Source organism: Natator depressus, chromosome 1 (genome assembly GCF_965152275.1).
Source record: "Natator depressus isolate rNatDep1 chromosome 1, rNatDep2.hap1, whole genome shotgun sequence".
NCBI classification, from domain to species: domain Eukaryota; kingdom Metazoa; phylum Chordata; order Testudines; family Cheloniidae; genus Natator; species Natator depressus.
In genome coordinates, this window is record NC_134234.1 from 55,881,940 (window position 1) to 55,903,231 (window position 21,292).

General features: G+C 41.9%; 1 protein-coding gene across 2 annotated transcripts in view; it reads right to left on the minus strand.

Moving 5' to 3' along the window:
• Positions 1 to 1,325: 1,325 nt before the first annotated feature.
• Positions 1,326 to 21,292, minus strand: part of FAM124A (family with sequence similarity 124 member A) — a 70,006-nt gene continuing 50,039 nt past the window's right edge. For both annotated transcript variants that reach the window (XM_074960391.1, XM_074960400.1), the window contains 2 exons: positions 17,074 to 17,813; positions 1,326 to 6,129 (listed from right to left, as the gene is read on the minus strand). In XM_074960391.1, the coding sequence (XP_074816492.1) occupies positions 5,293 to 6,129; positions 17,074 to 17,813 (1,577 nt within the window). In that variant the 3' untranslated portion in view covers positions 1,326 to 5,292. The remainder of the gene's footprint in view (positions 6,130 to 17,073; positions 17,814 to 21,292) is intronic.

Genomic DNA, 21,292 nt, shown 5'->3' on the forward strand with positions numbered 1-21,292 from the left:
CAATTTTTGAGTCTTTTTCTTATATAGGCTCCTATTACCCCTCCACTCCCGTCCCGATTTTTCACATTTGCTGTCTGGTCACCCTAGGTCTAATGAAAATATTGAATAGTACTAATGAGCTAGACAATGGAGTAGAGATTATGCTTATAAAATCTGCAGATAACATCAAGCTCAGAGGAGCTACAAGCACTCTTGCAGACAGAATTAGAATTTACGATGACTTTGACAAATTTGAGAATTGGTCTGAAAACAATAAGATGAAATTCAATATAGACAAGTGCAAAGTACTACACTTAGGAAGGAAAAATCGAACACGTAGCTACAAAATGTGGAATAACTGCCTAGGTAGTAGTACTGCTGGAAAGGCTCTGGGAGTTATGGTGGCGCACAAACTGAATATGAGTGAACAATGTGATGCAGCTGCAAAAAAAAGGCTAATATCACTCTGGTGTGCATTAACAGGAGTGTCATATGTAAGACATGGCAGGTAATTGTCCCGCTCTACTCAGCCATGGTGAGGCCTCAGCTAAGGTATTGTGTCCAGTTCTGGACACCACACTTTAGGACAAACTGGTGAGCATTCAGAAGAGAGCGACAAAAATGAAAAAAATATTTAGAAAACCTGACCTATGAGGAAAGGTTAAAAAACCTTTGGGTTGGACTAGATGACCTCCTGAGGTCCCTTCCAACCCTGATATTCTGTGATTCATATTCTATGAACCTGGGCATGCTCAGTCTTGAGAAAAGAAACTGGGGGGTTGGGGGGGGCGAACCACTGCAGTCTTCAAGTATGTTAATGGCTGTTATAAAGGGGACAGTGATCAATTATTCTCCAAATCCACTGAAAGCAGGACAAGAAATAATGGGGTTAATTTACAGAAAGTGTGATTTAGTTTAGATAGGAAAAAATTCTAACTGTAAGGATAGGTAACCACTGGAATAGGCTTGTAAGGGAGTTTGTGGAATCCCCATCATTGGGGGTTTTTCAGAACAGGTTAGACAAACACCTGTCAGGGATGGTCTAGGTTTACTTGGGCCTGTCTCAACATAGGGGCTGGACTAGATGACCTTTCAAGGTCCCTTCCAGCCCTACATTTCTATGATTCTAATACAGGAGACAAACTGAAGCGGGATTCACGTATGTAAAATTTTTCATAACCTCTGTTAGTCATTTAGCTTTACTAGGATAAATAATTTGCAATAAGAAAAGAGAAATAAGACCTGTTTGTAGAGGTAAATCTGAGTCTAAAATAAGAGACATCTCTTGTATTTAAGGCTGTGTTTATTTTATATTTGCTCTATTGATCAACATTGCCCAGAAGTGATGTGCTTATGTCTGATACAGTGATCTTTTGAAATCTGAGGAAGGCCTCGCTAAAGTGACCAACATGACTCCACTGTTTAATAAATGAACACACAGAAGTTTAAATACAATTAACTTTCTGACTATTTTATTTGATAAAAGCAACACATGCTGGCATGGGAGAAGAGAAGTAGTTAAGGGGAAATCTGCAATGTTCATAACATAACAACAGTGATATGATACATAAGCAAAATGCCATAGCACGAACCTTGTGCATCTCCAGTCATCTGGATAAGTTCAACTCCCTTTTAAATTATAGAAAAGGGAACTAATGACACTTATTTTAATTGAAACACTCTTCAAAAGCTGGCTTTTATTATTATAACATAAAAGGTTCCAGTACAATGTTATTATTCCGTTTCCTCTCAGTGGAGCAGTCTGTGATTCCAAAATTTTGTTACACACCCCATGAATTATTCATACAGAACTTAAAAAAATAGAACATTATTTTCTAGTTAAATATCAGTAAACAGTGTAGAAGTACTTGGAAGAACAGAACCATCTGAGACAATATAAATTCTCTCTTCTGAGTCTGTTGAAATTTATTTGGCTTCCTTCCTATATTGGTTTACGTGATACAGTCTGGAGTTTAGCTGTTCCCATTCCTGTATATTTACACCATATTAGTTGCTACTTGGTAATTTGCTATCTTGTGCTAATTTGCAGCCTTTCAACATCATCAGTATTTCTGATAAAGCCAGGCTATTGCTTTCAGCTACGCTGAAGTCCAGTCATAAGGCACACTCTTGGTTGACAGATATTTCCAAGTCTTCTCTCCAATAGCAGAACAAGCCAGCTTCCGTCAGGAGTCTGAATACTGACATGGATCCAGGAACAAATAGACATGTCAACTGAAGTCAGTTCTCTGAAGATCTTTTGATTCCATGTTCTTATGACTTTTTATAAGTATTATAAATATTGTGAATATGCTTTTTCCCCCAACAATGAATGATAAAACACATTTTTTGACAAGGTTGAGCCAATTCTTTCCTGTTTATTGTCATATCTGAAAGTGGCTAATGTTGGTAAAATGGCTTCATAATGTTATTTCATCATTTATCTTTGTGCCACCACAAATTTTAGAGAAGAATATTGTGCCATTAGTCTAAACCAGGGGTGGGAAAACTTTTTGGCCTGAGGGCCACATTGGGGAATAGAAGTCGTATGGCGGCCCATGAATGCTCACAAAATTGGGGTTGGGGTGCGGGCTCTGGTTGGCGGTGCAGGCTCTGGGGTGGGGTTGTGGATGAGGAGTTTGGGGTGTAGGAGTGTGCTCTGGGCTGGGACTGAGGGATTTGGAGGGCAGGAGGGGCATCAGGGCTGGGGCATAGGGAGAAGCTCGGGGTGCAGGCTCTGAGTGGCCCTTCTCTGGCTCCAACACGGAGGCGCGGCCAGGCGGCTCTGCATGCTGCCCCATCTGCAGGCACCACCCCTGCAGCTCCCATTGGAGCACTTAGGAGCTGGAGTGGGGCCATGCTGCAGCTTCCGGGAGCCGTGTGGAGCGGCCCCCAACCCAGCACCCCAGCTGGAGTGGGGCAAGTCCCAGTGGGAGCTCGCAGTCCAGCTTAAAACGGCTCACGAGCCGGATCCGGACTGCGGGCCTTAGTTTGACCACCCCTGGTCTAAACCTTTTGGGCCCGATTCTTCACTGCCTTGCACCTTGCATAGTCATTTGCCAAGTGAGTGCAAAATGCTACCATTCTGATCTGGTAGTGTTCTACACATATTTTGCCCAGCTGTAAATAATTACTTATAGCCCATGACAGTGGAGAATCAGGCCTACTGTGCTCTAAGAGTTCTGAGACCCTGCAAAGGAGAAAGGTCTCAGAGCCTGGGCTCCAGCTGAAGTCTGAATGTTTACACTGCAATTTTTAGCTCCACAGCCCGAGCCCCACAAGCCCAAGTCAGCAGACCCAGCCTCAGACGTGATGCTGCAGGTTTTTTAGGACATACCCTAAAGTCTCACCTAAACCCCAAGACTCCCACTGACTTTGATGGGCTTTGGAGCAGGCCGATAGTTGGTAAACATTCAAACACCATGTTAAATCCCTCATTCATGCTGTTTCTGCTTCCAAGCATCTCTAGACAGGGTTGTTTATCAAAAGTTGGAGTGAACCCAAACAGCTCTGGGTGGTAGTGGTGGGGAAAGTGCTAATATTCAGCTGGGTGTCCAGATCTGAAATACAATCCAATTTTTATAGTTAATAAGGAAGACCAAGGTTTCCACGCAGTTCATGTTGTCTCAGTAGCTGACAACAGGCAGGAAACTCATAGATGAGGCAGAAGCACCATTCTCTATCACAGTGAGGGGAAAAAAAGGCAAAAAATTCTGAACAGCATAAAGGAGGGCCAGTGAATTGACTGCCAATTCCTGCAAGCCTTTACTGTCAATTTCCTGCCTTTTGTGGATTTGGGTTACAACTTTAATGGTGTTTAAACAGAATGATTTTATATTTATTTCTTCCAGACTTCATGTTTTTTAAGGATGGTTTGTGAAATGGTATAAACTGTATATTTAGTTGGGGGTTAGAATGGAGGTTTTTGGAGCTGTTCCACTCTCTTATGTAACTATTTATTTAGGCTGTTTTAAAACGAATAGTATTGTTGTGAGTAAGGCTGCTGAGTAATACACACAAGATCATTTTTCCTCCCTTGGCTTATTTACTGACTGCTCAGAGTGGATCTTCCGCAACTGTACCTGTCTACTGATTAAATACAGATTTGTATTCACTACTTTAAACCAGGTAATGTTCTTAGTGCCTAGACCAGAGCAGCAGTCAGCGTCAGTACTGTTTGACACAGAGATATATTGTCAGAACAGTTTGAAATAGATGGTAAAAATCCTCGTAAAGGTACTTAGCCATTTCTCAGACTAATGGCTTCTCCATTTAAACATTTTTCCAAAATACCAAAAGTAATTACACCAGGACAGCTTGCCACTGTAACAACTTGCCAAAAATGTAACTTGATAAAAAGGTACAATTCTACATGTTTTTCCCTTCAGATAAATTAAAAATTCTGACGAAAGTCTGGCAAGAAATTTGTTTTACACAGAAATTGGGCTGCGACCACCAATATTAAGTTTATGTACGAGGTGAATTTTTTACAACCAAAATAACAAACCCCTAAAAATAGGGAGCCTGCAGTACATTTCTAACAGTGGGTCACCCTGCTCCCTTCCCATATGAGGTGGGGAGAAAAGCTGGTCCCCTCATCGCATTTTCCCCAAACCAGTCCCTCAGATTGGGGATGTGGTGCGGGTTCCTTCTTCCACATGAAACAAACAAGACGTTCTCTCCCCAAATCTGCAGATTCTCAAAGATCAGCTGGAGGCCTGTGCCTCTACACTGGTTCTGCGGCCCTCAGCCTCCTTGTCTGGCTCCACTGGAGCCATGCTACTAGGGTCTGCCCTTTTCATAGCTGCCTCTGGAACCTCATAAAGGAGGTGGGGAAGGGTTTGCCAGCGTGGAGAGAGCTCTTCAGAAAAGTTAGTGCAGCTTGAGGTTATATTTTCCTTTCCGTATCTTTACAGCTACTTGTCAGGGGAAGGTGGGTTACCATGTGCATCCCTAGGCACTTCCTGCTCTACATGCTAAGGGTCAGTCTCCCAAACCCCTTTCGCCAGAGCTAAAGGACACGGAGCACAAACCCCCTATCTGCACAGCTATAGACAGATCTACACATCGAGGATCCTCTCCACATGAATCCAGTGGACACAATCTCACCTGATATTATAATACACATTTATGAGGCACCCATTACAATGGTGTGGGGGAACCTTTTACAACATTTAGCACACAGTGGTGTAACACCTTCCCCTCAAGAAGGAGCAAGGAACTTGCCAGCCCAGATGGCTCAGATAGTGGAAATGCACTGCTGTAATTCACATATGCACAAATTTACATTAAAAGGTTCAGCATGGAGAAAGCTCAGATGTAGAATTCCTCCTCGTTGGTTGAAGAGCCTGGCTGAATGCTGCCAGGTGTTTTCCTAGCATTCAGAGAACAAGGGTTTGCTCTTGGTGACTGTCCGAGTTGGCAGTGAGATGCTAAGGGGGATGCTGAAGATGACAAGAAAGAACTGGAAGACCACTCCGAGAGAGACGGAAGTGAACTACTAGGGAGCTCAACAGTACTGCACATGGCTGACAACGGCCTTCTCCTGGAGTCAACCTGTTTAGATCTACTGACACTTTGCCTTTGTGAGGGAAGAGAAGCTTCCAAATCACTGCAAAATCCATTAAAGGTAGAGTAGGCTGAGACCACGGACAGATCTGAGAAGGACAGCTTCATCCCTGTGTCGACATCAGTCTCCTGTGAACCCTCCAAGTCCTCAATGTTAAGCTTGGGGCTGCATCTCCATGTTTTTAACCTGTTCACAGGTGACCCAGTACTTAAAATCTGGAATGGTTCACTAAAGTGAAAGGAGTCAGAGCCTGGAGAGGAGCTTGTTGTGGGCAAGCAGAACAGAGACTTGCTTCGCTGAAATGACCATGAAATGCTGGAGGCACTACTGGATCTTCGGGTGAAGTCTCCTCGGTCACCATTTCTCAAGTCCTGCTGGGAGACACCAACGTACTGACCAAGGCCATTTGCCCGATGCAGTTTGATTTGACCAGCTGACTTCAGATGCTCACTAATTTGATCAGGGGCAGGTCTGTGACTGTGAGGAATGTAGCTTGGTGAAGGCGTGAAACAGGAATCCCTTGAAGATGGGAAATGAAGCTCGTTCTGCTTAGCAGACTTCCTATACCAAATACGTGCCTGCTGCGGGGGGGAGGGGGAGGAGAGAAAAGAGGAAAGACCACATTAACACAGACTTGGCAATTTTACAACTGTAAGTCTTCATTGTTGAACTGTTACTGCATGTAACTATAAAGCAGACTGTCACTCAGTACACTCACAGTAAATATTTCACTTTAATAATAAAGAGAAAGCACTGTGCCAAAATCCAAATATTTATATAAGGGTCCTTGGAGGAAAACAAAAGTGAAGCCTGGAGCCTTAAAACTGTCCTGCCTCACAGGGTGAACTCCATGAAACAACAGTGAGATCCTGAGAAAGACACACATCTCCTGGAAGACAGGTGACATTTTAAGACTCTAGGACTGTAGCAAAATTTTCAGATGTGCTCTGAGAATTCTCTATGTAAGATTTTTAAGAACTATAGTATTCTATATGAGATTTCAAAACGCTGAGCTCAGAAAGACCCTTTTGAAAGGCATCTAATTCTATTCCAATTTAAAACAACCTGGCTCTTTACTTGTTTTTTATGTCTCATCTGACATTCAGTAAATCCTGCATTGATTGATTACACACTTAGATAGTATGTGAAAAAACAAAACTACAGGAAATTAACATAAAAAGTCTCTGGAGCTTGTGTGTTGAAGCTCAGGGCACAATTGGATGGGTGAGAAGAGCTAGTTACTCCAGCTCACCAGGTTTTCCTTTTTAATCACAAAATCCCCAAGTTTTTCTCATTCTGAATTTTAATATATTGATTTATTTATTTAACCTTTTATGTAAAACCCAAAGAGAAACTGTTTATTGGTATTCTACAAGTTTAACAAGCATGGACTTTTTAACTAATATAGATTATTATACAACTTCATTCATACTCTACTTCCAGCATTTCTTCTTTTAGTAAAGGAAGTTGAAGATGAATAGTTCTTTCTCCATTCATTTCTTCACTAAGGATAGTGAGAAGTTTGCTACATTCTTCCTTTTGATTTTGACCGCTGCCATAAACCCAGAAATCTCATTCTCCCTCTTTTTCTCTGAAACTCACCACCCCTTCCACTTCTCTCTGATCCAACTCATCCCCTACCTTATATTTTGTAGGAATGAAAAGGGCAGGTTACTTAGCTGTAACTGGAGGTTCTTTGAGATGCGTGATCCCTATCTGTATTCCACTGAGGAGATTCAAAATCTGTGCTTCCTGCCTACTCTTGTGAGCCTTGGAACGACTCATTCCTCCATGGCCGGAACTTGTTGACAGGGCAATGTCCTTCTTGGACTTGGAAGAAGACTTTCGGCCATGCTTACGCGCATGCTTCCATGACTCATGGCTAGGTCCCTGCATTGGGTCTGTAGGACTGGTACTGGCGGAGCCAGATGGAGGTTCCATGGTAGGGGGAGCGCTCTTAGGTTGCTCAGGCTGATGGACAGGGGGGATTCCCTGGCCAGGATCCAATTTTGGCCCCATTGCAGCCTCCATGAGGTGATTTTTGAGGCAAAGAGCTCAGCTTTCCCATGTATGGACAGGGAAGGAGAGGAAGATACTGCACCCGGACATGATGTGGGATTTCCCCAAACAGTACAAACAGCACTGGTGTTCATCACTGATGGAAAACAAGTGAGAGCAGAAAGCACAGATTTTGAATCCCCTCGGTGGAATACAATAGGGACCATCACTCGAAGAAGAACTTCAGGGCCATCAACAGCCCTTTCTCCCCAGCCTTCCAACCTCAATTCTTATGATAGAAGGCACCAATGCCACCACCGTCACCTACAGCCTTGCCCTTATATCATTACCCTGAAACACTCCAATTCTTAGTGTCAGTCAAAACCAGCATCCCCCACTCTTTGAAAAACACTCACGTCACCCTTCTTCTAACACTGCCCTATCTCCAAGATCTATTGTCTGAGCAAGGGACCCTTCCCCTCCCTCGCCCCCCGCCCAACCCCCCTACTCCTTGCAAACCTTTTTTGAGTGGTTAATGACTTCCTGGATCCTTCTCCTCATATTAGTTATTTCAGTGTGGCTTCAACAGTTTGTATTTAAATCACTTCTTTTGACAGTTTTACTGGAATTTCTCACATGATGCAAAATACCAATTTTTGCCCCCAGATATGCTTTCATGCAATTCCCACAGACTGCAGCAGGAGCTTCACACACATCCAAAGCTAGAATTAGGCCTAAATAAGCCAATACCTTATTTATTGTCCTCCACCTCATGACTTAACATGGCATGGTTCAAATACTGTACCACAGAGACAGTGTATCAGAACTGAGAAAGTATCTCACCTCTCAAGCTTCCACATCCATTACTTGAAAGCTTGCTGACTTATTCAGCAAATGACTTCATTATTTATATTTTAAATGATATTATTACTTGATAAATTTTAAGAATTTTAAGATGGTAACAACTGGAATTTAGTGCAGATAGCAACCTACTGTTACTTTAATGCCTAGACAACGTCCAAGCATTGTTGTTGCTCATTTCTCACTAGTGCACACCCCCATGGTCTTAGTGGCAAAGATGTGCTGTTTAAATCTTTCATTATCCATTACATTGATTTTAGAGGGAACAAGGTACTTTCACATCTGCAAAAAATTGTTTGCTCATTTGTAACTGTCCATGCCAAGGGTACGTTATGGGACATAAACCCTGTTGAGTTCACTTATGTATTGTGGACGAATACACTAACACATGAAGCTATGGTAATTCATAATACATCTTTTCATAATGTAACAGGCTATTCTTCTTAATGCCATACAGAACTAACTGAATCTTTGAATAAAATTAACTACAGTATTGTACCAGTTTGTTTAATGGATAAGGGATCATGATTTCAAAAGAGTCAAACAGAATGGGTCAAACTGAATGGTAGTCAATGAAGTTTTACCAGAGATGAATTTGGAGCTATGTTTCCAAGCTATATTATTTTTACTTATGCAGAAGGCAAGATAAGTTAAGTTATTTTAGAAATTTCTGCATCAATTTGTATTTGAAGAAATTTCTGGGTAGCCTACAGAATGCAGTATTTCATTTTCAAGGACACAAACAAATTATCCCATTACTTTGTGTGTTTGTGCAGGAAATTATTTTGTTATATTGTTGTCAAGTATATGAATACAGTTTACACTCACTAATGATTCAGATTTTTCTGCAGAATTGTTCTACTATGAGATAATCCATCTGTTTGCCATACAGTTTAAAGTAATTAAAAAATAAATAGTTGATAAATATTTAGACAAAATATGCACCAGTAGAAACTGAAGCTAGACTCAATGGGCTTCCCTGCAGGTGTTAAGAGCTCTTATTTGTGGATTCCTGGACTAGGGCCTTTGAAACATTAGATCACAAATACAGTTATCAAGTCAAATGACTTGTACTAGAAAATCTAAAAAATGCTTTGGGGGACAGATCTACCATTGACAAAGAGGCTGGTCTTATGGATAATGCAAAGGACTGGAAATCCAAAGGAGATATGGATTCTACTCTTGCACTGTGATGTCTTTGGCAAGTTACTATATCTCTGCACCAGTTTCTTTGTGTTAAAATATTTGTAATGAAATGACCTATAGTTTATGGGTGACATTTTCAAATACCATCTTAAATTACATGGGCAAGTGCAATATTTTCTGGAACACTTTCAGAAGCCCTTTATCCCACATCATGGGAAACTATCCTAACAGTGAAATGTATTAGACTGTATAATAATCTCCCAAGTGAAGTAGTGGAAATTCCATCTCTTGGCACATTTTATACCAGACCAGAGAAAACTCTAGCAAATACAGATTAGTGCAGAGGTGGGCAAACTATGGCCCACAGGCCACATCCAGCCCACGGGACCGTCCTGCCCGGCCCCTGAGCTCCTGGCCCAGGAGGCTCGACCCCAGCCTCTCCCCTGTTGTGCCCTCCCCCGCAGCCATGCCGCCACGCGGGCAGCACGGCTTGCGCCCGGCTACCTCCCAGGCTTTCCAATAAGCCTGTCCTGCCGCTCTGAGCCGCATGGTAAAAAGGGGGCGGGGGTGTGTAGATAAGGGGCAGGAGGTCCTGGGGGGCATTCAGGGGACAGAGGGCAGTTGGATGGGGCAGAGGTTCGGAGGGGGCGGTCAGGAGGCAGGGAGGTTGGATTGGGGGTGGGGGGTCAGGGAGCAGGGAGGGTTGGGTTGGGGGGGCAGTTAGGGATGGGGGTCCCAGGAGGGGGCAGTCAGGGTACAAGGACTGGGGGGAGGTTGGATGGGTCAGGGGTTCCAGGGGGCCTGTCAGGGGGCAGGGGTGTGGATGGGGTCAGGGCAGTCAGGGGGCAGGAGGGTTGGATAGGAAGTGGGATCCCAGGGGGGCAGTTAGGGACGGGGGTCCCGGGAGGGGGTGGTCAGGGGATGGGAAGTGGGAGGGGGCAGACAGAGGGTGGGGACTAGGCTGTTTGCGGAGGCACAGCCTTCCCTACCCAGACCTCCATACCATTTTGCAACCCCGATGTGGCCCTCGGGCCAAAAAGTTTGCCCACCCCTGGATTAGTGGATACTCCTCTATTGGTAGAGAGCTGGAGTAGATAAAATGAATAGGACTTTTCCCTCTCTAAATTCTCTGATTTGCTGGATATCACAGAGGGAAAACCATATTTTAGCCTGGATTAAAACTCAGGGGAAATTGGCTCCCAGTCCTGTGTTGAGGCCACTATGCCATGCCTTTACTTACTAGCCAACTACTGTATACATAGAGCTAGGCAGTCTGCTGTTCCTCTTTGCTTTTACCAATTAAATGTATATAACATTTAAAAAAAATAAAAGAATTGGAACCCATTTTCAAAATGTGATGGACCATAATGAGCCATGAAACATGAGCGAGAGAGACTGATCTTCCTCTGCTACTCTGACCTTGGAGAGATGAAAAGAGGAAAAACAAGTGTTTTTCTCTTTTCAAGTAAATGACATGGACATCTCAGATGTTCTTTTTAGCATAATGCCTTTATATTCCCCATGTGGGGCAAATCTTTTGTCTGACTTCAGAAGCAAAATCTCATCGACGAACTCTTTTTTTTCCCCTTCAGCCTCCTTACAGTTTGCTTTTTGCGATGCCCATTACCTCACTGCAGACTGACAAAGCACTGTCTGGTATATCTGTGCTGCTTGTGTTAGAAACAAAAGCTCCAGCTACACTGGAAAAGGATCAGCCATCTGACAGAACAGAAACGCTGTGTACAAACTGACACGCCACTTGCATAGCTTCTAGAACACCAAAAAGGTTGATTTTGATTGAAATTCCAAATAGAGAGGACAATATATCTGTCCACACCATCTAAGCCTTTGCATGAATACCCATCAGTAAACAACTGCTGATTGAACAGATTAGCTCTATAATAAAAAAAATAATATATTTTTAAAACCTAATGCTTGGTCTGTTACCCATGCTCACTGTAGTCTTCACAAATCTTCATTAAGTCTATGGGAAATTACAATCTCTCCACATCTCAACAGAAGTTTTGGAGGATAACCAGTCAAACATTCAGAAATGAAGGAAACAACTTTTGGTGAAAGCTACAGAGATCTACAGAGGCGATATTATTAGGGCCTCCTACATCTGATGAGAAGAATCCAGGACTGCTAGTTAACGTTTTGCATGGTGACCGAAGAAAGGAAATTTCTACCGTAAAAAAAAAAAAAAAAAGATTTCTCTTATTAGTCATTATTTTTATTTCAGTAGTTCCTAGAGGCCTCAACTGAGACCAGGGCCCTGTATAAACACAGAGTAAGGGACAATCCCGACTACAAAGATTTAAGGGTCAGATTTTGACACCCTTCCTTACACCAATTAGTATCTTACTCTGTTAGATGGGCTGTTGTATTAATTTCAATAGAATATATGGACCCAAAGAGTCAAAGGTGTTAAAATGACCTTGTCAGAGACCTCCGCCTGCTTAGTACCATGGCAAACACATTATTACAAATCTGTTAAATCCTTGATTAAAGATACAGAGAAGAAGGAAACAGTTCAGCATTTGACATGTAAAGTAAGTAAGGCTTTTATTTTGATAACATCCCTTGTTCTCTTTCCCTTTAGCTGGAGAGAGTCTTTAGAAGGAAAAGCCCCCATTTGGCAGTTTCTTAGATGGCATTAAAGATAGTAATAACTGTCCTTTTTGGGGGGGGGAGGAGGGAGGGAAAGAAATGAGCTGAGATGAACTGGAGCTGTGATTACTGTTGTTGTTGAAGTCTGATCCAGTTTCCCAGAAGACAAAACAAGACAAATACACACAAAAGAGGAGAGAAAAGAATAGCAAATATAGAAAATGCAGCTTCTGTCTCTGGTTGACTTTCACTTGCAACCTCACTGATGGCAAAACACAGGTATGGCACTTAGTCTTATTAGCTTCTCTGAGACCTGGCAAACTCGTATCAGCACCAAGCTACTTAGAACATTGCTTTTAGTTTCCTCTCTGGGCACAGAGAGTTTCATCAATGTTGCAAAATATCCAGTCTTGGCTGCCTAAGGCAGACTCTTATTAGACAAGAAGAAAACAAGAGAGGGATACGAAGGAGAACAAAGTGAAGGAAAAGGACACACACATGGGGCAGGGATGACAAAATCTCACATCCCAGTTGATGGTTGGGATTTAGCCAGAGCCAGTGGAGGAGGTGACATCATCAGGATCCCTCTCTTTCTCTCTCTCTGACCCAGTCTGGTCAGGACATCTCTCAGGACCAGGGCAACTAAGACTGAACAGTGTCATCATAGATCCTGGGGTTCCAGGAGATGGCATGGGTGGCAGCCAGGATGGTGAAGCTCGCTCCTTCCTTGTCTTTCAGTCAGCCAACATCCACATCCATCCGCAATCCCCCCAGCCCCCTGAAGTCCTTTCTTTTTAAGAACCCAAAAAGGAGTGTGGTGTGCATGTGTGTAATGGAATAGCCCATCCCCTCATTATTTTGTTTACTAATTAGGCCTAATTCCCAACATACCAATATTGATCCACTGATTTTTGATCCTACACTTTTCTTGTTTGCCAGGCATGATCCTTGAGTTATACTAGTAGGCCTCTTTGTTTGGACTAATTCAATCTGTCTGTCTTCCTTTTGCACCTGTCCCTATCAACATTTGTTGTTATAGCTTATTGTGACATTTTATAAACTTTCACTCACTTTTTACAACTGAGCTCACAATTACAGTAAATTTGTAGTCCCAGTCGTCACAACAGGAATCTTGTAACATTATATATCTATACTGGCTTTTTCTGACTGTATGTTATGTTTAAAATGGCATTCAGTATATTGATACGCTATTAAAGGTAATTTTTTAAATAAAAAGATATAAAAGAGGTTGTCTCTCTCTCACTCATGGTGAAGGACAGAATGGCTGAAAGATCACTTCCTGTTTTACTTAGCTTCCAAGACCTCAATTTAGGATTGTGTGTTTCTATTAAAACCATCACTGATACCAGAGAACCCACAAACATCTAAGGCAGAAAAGGTAGAGCACATCTTGCGGAAGAAACACTGAGAGGACAAGATTTTTAAAAATACGAAGCAAAAGTTAGGTTCTTATATCTGTAACTAGACACAGGTCTTATCGAGTCCACTGTTATACAAACGGTCTGCCATTTTCAGCAACATGTCCAACACATGCCTATCACAAGATGTGGCGTACCTCATCCAGTGCACTAAATTCCCCAATAAAAACTATGTGGGTGAAACCAGACAATCACTACGCTCTCAAATGAACTCACACAGAAAAATGATAAAAGATAAAAATACCACAGCACCCATGGGGGAACACTTTTCACAAAACGATCACTCCATATATGACCTCTCAGTCCTTGTCCTCAAAGGAAACCTGCACAAAAGATGAGGCTAGAAGCTTAAATTCATAACTTTACTAGATACTAAAAATCTAAAGACACTGGATTTATGGCTTAGTACAACAATCTAAAAGCCACCAATCTCCCTTTTTGTCTTATAAGTGCTGGAGTGTTAACAGGACACTTCACCTTGAATGGTCGCTTGAAATATGTGTTAACTACTTATGCTAAACAATCTGTTCCACCTTGTACTTAGCTGTGATGCTCCGAGTACTTTCCCAGACCTCAAGAAGAGCCCCGCGTAGCTTGAAAGCTTGTCTTTTTTACCAGCAGAAGTTGGTCCAATAAAAGATATGACCTCACCCACCCTGTTTCTCTAATTTTCAGCACACTAAGAAATTAAAGGAAATCTTTGTAAAGGCTATTTTTTTTTTGTCCTTCCAGTCAGAATTCCTCCTTGCCTTCCTTTCCTTTTACTGTTCATCAAATTTGTTCTATCCACTTGCACCATTAATTTAAGATGTCTCATACTTTTCTTTAAATCGCCATCCTTTCGTTTTGTTCTGCAGAAGTCGCATTTCCCCGCCTTTTTTGGGGGCTGCCCTTGACTTTGTATTTCCTTTACACCTCCTTTGATTTCTAGTTAGTTTGTTCCCCTCTTTTCCCTTTTTATTTGTTCTTTTAATTGCAATTGCTCAGACTTTGGAAATGGAAATGCATTCTGCTATTTATCTCAAAAAGTGTTTGTAGCTATACCGGTTTTAAACACAGGCAAGATAGATAAAGGCAAACCTTTCACTGGATTAACAAATAAATAAATAGTCATATACAAGCTTCTGATCCCTTTTTATATAGTACAACTTATTTGTTGATATTCATTTAGCTCAGTAACCTTAATTCTTTGTGTCTTTAAATATTTTGTACTGTACATATTTATCAGGATCACACAATATGCCTTCATTTACATAGGTGGAATACCTCTGCACTCACAGATTTACTTCTGGGAGTTACACTGAAATGCTTGACAGTTATTTACTGAACTACTACATACATTGTAAAAATTCAACATATGAAAATAATGACAGAACCAATACTGATCATAGACAATCTTGCTCACACTAAATTCAACAACATAGCTACCCTTGACTTCAGCTAGAATAAGATCAGGCTGTCTGAGTTAATTTGAGGAAGCAGACAAAGCAAAGATGCCACAACAAAACATTTTTGCGGGGTTTTATGTTTGCAAACAAAGGCTATCAAATGCCAGACTCATCCATTAATAGGTTTTTTTTCTTGCTCTTAATCTAAGGGCCCCGATAATTGCATTTGCAGAATGGGTTAAGAGGATGGAGCAATCTTACTGGTTGGCAGGAGTCCCAACCCCTGTAAGCATACCACAAGATACACACAGGTCACATTGCTGAGGTATATTAAAATCCCAGTCACATTAAGTACTTTCTTATTACTCCGAAGTATAAATTTATTATTGGTGGGTATAAGTGATACTTTTGGCATGTGTAGATAATCTGAGTTTGTAGCAATCAAAATATTCTTGTTATTAATAACACAAACCTATATGCAAGTTGAAAAATGTTAAAATGTCATTTTGATGAGAGGTGAAAATTAATACGGCTACTGTGGCAATAGCCATGGAATGTTTAGACCCCTATACAGTACCCTACACACAGACATTACAATTTTTTTCATTCAGTGTCATTGTGCTGTAAATTATTGTAGTTGGAAGATTCACTATTAAAAACTGGAAATCAGAGAGAATTGCTGTAGCTCTCGAAAGCTTATGCTCAAATAAATTGGCTAGTCTCTAAGGTGCCACTAGTACTCCTTTTCTTTTTGCGAATACAGACTAACACGGCTGCGCACACCCAACTCTGCAGAAGTGTGCAGAGGACAGAAGGAGATATGGGTGCTCAGCAAGTTCAAGTAGAACTTCCCACAATTGTCAGCATCCTGAGCTCCACGAAGCAAAAGGATCAAACCTGGGGTGCCTGTTCTGTAGATAGAGGACTTCAGTAGCAAGGGCACCTTTCACAAAGAAAATTCACTGTAAACCTCCCCCCTTTAAAATCGGAATGATTACATTCTTCTAAATGTAAGGGTCTAACTTTCCTTGACACACATACTTAGCCCTATTAGCATTAAGAGCATGTGTATTTAGGGGATGATCTGTCCTGTGGATTTTTAAAAATAAAGTGAACATTAACAGTGGGGGTGGGCTATTTTTATTAAGCAGAAATATAAATCACAAAATATTTAAGAATAAAAGGTTAAGCCTCAGGAAACCTCTTTAGCGAAGCAGTGGCTTTGAGGCACATGGTTAAGCAAAAAGCCACAATGTGTAACTGTGAAGCAACATGCCTCTGTTCAAGCTGTTGTATGTATCTTGATGAAGAGTGCAGTTTTGGAAAGCTTGCTATTTGTTATTCTATTTAACTCACTTGCATATGTTGAAGTGACTCCGAGCAGCCCTAGATACAGTATGGGTACTGTGCCTTTCACAACCTTTCCCCTCCTATTGACCAAACTCTCCATAGAATCTGTCTATGAGTACATGCAGCTTGAGATAAGATTGAGAGGGCAGATTGCAGGGAGCATGTCTCCTAAACAGCTCAGGTTGCTTCTCTCTCCTTTTTTCTGGGTCTGATAGCTATTTTGCAGAACAAGAAGATTCCCGGGCCATCTATTGAGGTGCAGTTGGTCACGCAGTGTTTTAATACATATGTAAGAAAATAATTTGTACCATCAAAAATTCTGTTTACTGCTAATAAAAAGCTAGTAACTAATAGCTATTTTATAAATATGTGTGACCTGGGTACTCATGTTTCTTATAAAAACTGCAAAAACATGCACCTTTGGCTATCAGTTCACAATCTTTCCCATTTCTACACTTGGCTCATCTCAGTCTCTTCTTTGCCGAACATGGGGCTAAGGGATATCTGAACATCATGGTATCACCTACAGCTGTATTGATTTTTATATTTTTCTATGCATACAGCATTTTATAAGCTCTCTTTTTAGCAGTATTTTCTTGGGTCTGCCTACCAGGATATTGTTATGGAAGCCCCACTCTTTATTTGCTGTTCTGGGACAAATTAGCATTCTTATACAAATTAACAAATAGGTTTCTGTTTCATCACATACAAAATTAGAGATGTTAGAGAATACCTGCAAAAGGATCTTATTCCCATCATGGTCTTCTGTTTGCCACCTGCCTTCACTGATTGGGCTACAAGGACTGGGCAAGAGAGGAACAAGCTGTCCAACATCTTCTACTCGGAATTCCAGCACCGCTGACTCTGTAGGGGTTGGAATCTGGCCCTTAGGGAGTCTTTTTAAAGAGAACTGAATGTCTATATCCATGTTAGAATAGACAGGAAAGACACAAAAATCTGCCTTTTTCTGACACACCGGTCTTTTCAGGATTAACTGGTACAGTTTCATAATGTCAACAAAGTTTTCATTCCTGCAGTATATGGCAAAGCGGATAATTTCTCTCCCATAATGCACTGGTCGGATGGCCCACAAAGGGGTCCCATGGGCCAAAGTGAAGAAGTCCTGACTGCATGGCATGTAAGGGAGGAACTTGCCATGCACTCGTTCTGTATGGTGGTAATGCCAAGGTGGTCTCTGAAAGGTTTCATGGAGCTGTAAGATTGGTTCTTCTCCATATTCCTCCTGCAAAAACAGAATGACTGCAAGGGCTGGCTGAGAAACAGCAGCCTTACCAGACTTCCTGTGCTTCCTCGAGACCCGTCTTTCTGAGACTCGGAACAACTGGAGGTCTGGATGGATCCATGCTAACAGTCTATCAATGGCTTGCTGGAGAACTTTGGATTCACCAGGGTCTGTGATTATATGTATACTAACAAGGAAAGGGTCCTGATTGTCTTCCACAGAAAGTTCACCTGATAGTATAAAAAAAACAAAATCTGTATTAGGTTTTAAAAATTATTTAGTAATTCTTCGTATTGTGACGTGATTTATGTAGGTTTTGAAGGAGAAATACATTATTCAGTCAATTACGTGATTTTTCTATATGAAGCTTGCCTACAATAGTCAGTAATATCTAGAGGTAAATATAGCCATAAATAAAAGAACCTAACAGAAAACAAACTAGTATTTATCAAGACAATATACTGCAATAATTATTATTTATACTACTCAAAATGGGCTAGGCACTGTACATTCCTGTGTAGAAACAGACAGCCCCCTGCCAAAGAGTTTACAGTCTGAAAGGCAAAAAAACAAAGAATTGGGAGAAAGCAAAACAACAAACAAAATGGTCAGGATCAAAATGGATATCTGGCTTGTTCATTCCATGTTTTCGTTTTAATTTGTGCCACCTGGCTTTGTGCATGGAATTTACACAATGGAATTCTATTCTATCACTTTGCCATTAGTATTTCCCACCAAGTTAGAGTATTCAAGGGGCCTGAAGGCAAGTATCAGAAGATTGTATATGCGTAGTGAAGATATCTGCTTAGTAACAGCAAGTAGCACAATCATGGTATTCAAAAGCTGAACATCATTCAGGCAAAAATTACTTGTTACTCCTCAAACGCATCAGGGAATCTCTATGATGTAGTCCCTGAAATCTCCCTGACTACAAAGAAGTAGGTTTGGCTAATACCAAGTGACAGCTGATTGGAGGTCAGTGGAGACATTGCCAATTTCGCTCTGTTGAAGCTGTGTGTGAAGAGAGGTGTATGTAAGCAGAGACCCCAGAGAGCTCAATAAATCACTTGGCTAATTTAGCTATTTAGTTGAACTTAGGGCTGTCAAGCAATTAAAAAAATTAATCACAATTAATCACATGATTAAAAAATTAAATGCGACTAATAGCTCTGTTAAACAATAGAATACCATCTATTTAAATTATTTTTGGATGTTTTCTACATTTTCAAATATATTGATTTCAACTGCACCACAGAATACAAAGTGTACAGTGATCACTTTATATTCATTTTTATAACAAATATTTGCAGTGTAGAAAACAAAAGAAATAGTATTTTTCAATTCACCTAATACAAGTACTGTAGTGCAATCTCTTTATCATGAAAGTCAAACCGACAAATGTAGAATTATGTACAAAAAAACTGCACTCAAAAACAAAACAATATAAAACTTTAGAGCCTACAAGTCCAATCAGTCTTACTTCTTGTTCAGCCAATCGCTCAGAAAACAAGTTCGTTTACATTTACAGGAGATAATGCTGCCCATTTCTTGTTTACAATGTCACCTGAAAGCGAGAACAGGTGTTCGCATGGCACTGTTGTAGCCGGCGTCACAAGATGTTTATGTGCCAGATGCACTAAAGATTCATATGTCCCCTCATGCTTCAACCACCCTTCCAGAGGACATGCCTCCATGCTGATGACAAGTTCTGCTCGATAACTATCTAAAGCAGTGCAGACTGAAGCATGTTTATTTTCATGATCTAAGTCAAATGCCAACAGCAGAAAGTGGTTCGGGTTCTGTAGTTTCTGCATCAGAGTGTTGCTCCTTTAAGACTTCTGAAAGCATGCTCCACACCTGGTCCCTCTCAGATTTTGGAAGGCGCTTCTTGGGTCGAGTGTGGTAGCTATCTTTAGAAATTTCACATTGGTACCTTCTTTGCATTTTGTCAAATTTGCAGTGAAAGTGTTCTTGAAAAAGAACATGTGCTGGGTCATCATCCTAGATTGGTATAAACATGAAATATATGGCAGAATGCGGGTAAAACAGAGCAGGAGACATACAATTCCCCCCCAAGGAGTTCAGTCACAAATTTAATTAAACACATTTTTTTTTTAACAAGTGTCATCAGCATGGAGGCATGTCCTCTGGAACGGTGGCCAAAGCATGAGGAGGCATATGAATCTTTAGCGCATCTGGCACGTAAATATATTGTGAATCTGGCTACAACAGTGCCATGCAAACGCCTGTTCTCACTTTCAGGTGACGCTGTAATTAAGAAGTGGGCAGCATTATCTCCTGTAAATGTAAACAAACTTGTTTTTCTTAGCCAGGGGTGGGCGAACTGCGGCCTGCGGGCTGGATCCGGCCCATCAGGACTTTGGATCCAGCCCGTGGGATTGCCCCCCGTGGTGCCGCAGGCCCCATGCCACTCTCAGAAGTGGCTGGCCCCATGTCCCTGTGGGGTAGAAGGCTCCGTGCATTGCCCTTGCCTCCAGGCACTGCCCCCCGCAGCTCCCATTGGCCGGGAACCGGGAGGTACCTGGAGGTGTGGCAAGGGCAGTGCATGGAGCCCTGTGCCCCCCTGCTCTCCCAGGGGCTGAGCAGGGAGGTGGCTCTGGCCGCTTCCCAGAGTGGCACAGCTGGGGCCAGGCCAGGCATGCAGGGAGACTGCCCAGGCTCCGGCATGCGCTGCTGCCACGCCTGAGCCACTTTAGGTAAGCAGCGTCGGGCCGGAGCCCGCACCCCGAACCCCTCCTGCACCCCACCCCCCAACTCCCTGCTCTGAGCCCTGTTGCACCCCGCACCCCTCCTGCACCCCTGCCCTGAGCCCCCTGCACTCCCCACCCCTCCTGCACCCAACCCCCTTTCCTGAGCCCCCTGATACACCCCACACCCCTCCTCTGCCCCAATTCCTTGCCCTGAGCCCATTCCTGCACACTGCACCCCCTCCCACACCCTGCACTCCCTCCCGCACACCAACCCCCTGCCCCAGCCCTGCATACAATTTCCCCACCCAGATGTGGCCCTCGGCCCAAAAAGTTTGCCCACCCCTGGTCTTAGCGATTGGCTGAACAAGAAGTAGGACTGAGTGGACTTGTAGGCTCTAAAGTTTTACATTGTTTTGTTTTTGAGTGCAGTTTTTTTGTACGTAATTCTACATTTGTAAGTTTGACTTTCATGATAAAGAGATCACACTACAGTACTTGTATGAGGTGAATTGAAAAACACTATTTCTTTTGTTTATCATTTTTACAGTGCAAATATTTGTAATAAAAACTATATAAAGTGAGCACTGTCCACTTTGTATTCTGTGTTTTAATTGAAACTGATATATTTGAAAATATAGAAAAACATCCAAAAATATTTAATACATTTCAATTGGTATTCTATTGTTTAACAGTGCAATTAAAACTGTGATTAATAATGATTAATATTTTTAATTGCAATTAATTTTTTTGAGTTTATCATATGAGCTAACTGAAATTACTTGACAACCCTAGTTGAAATGGTTCTCTTTATTTAGTGCTCTGATATTGCCTACATGCATGAGACTGAAGTGGAGACATAATGCCTAAATATGGAAGATTGACCAAGGGTTCCTAAGCTTTTAATTGTGTGGACCACATTTTAATAGCAAGATTATCTTATGGACTGTCTCCCCTTCTACTGGCAACTGTGTGAACGCCTTCTCTCCAGACTGGCAACT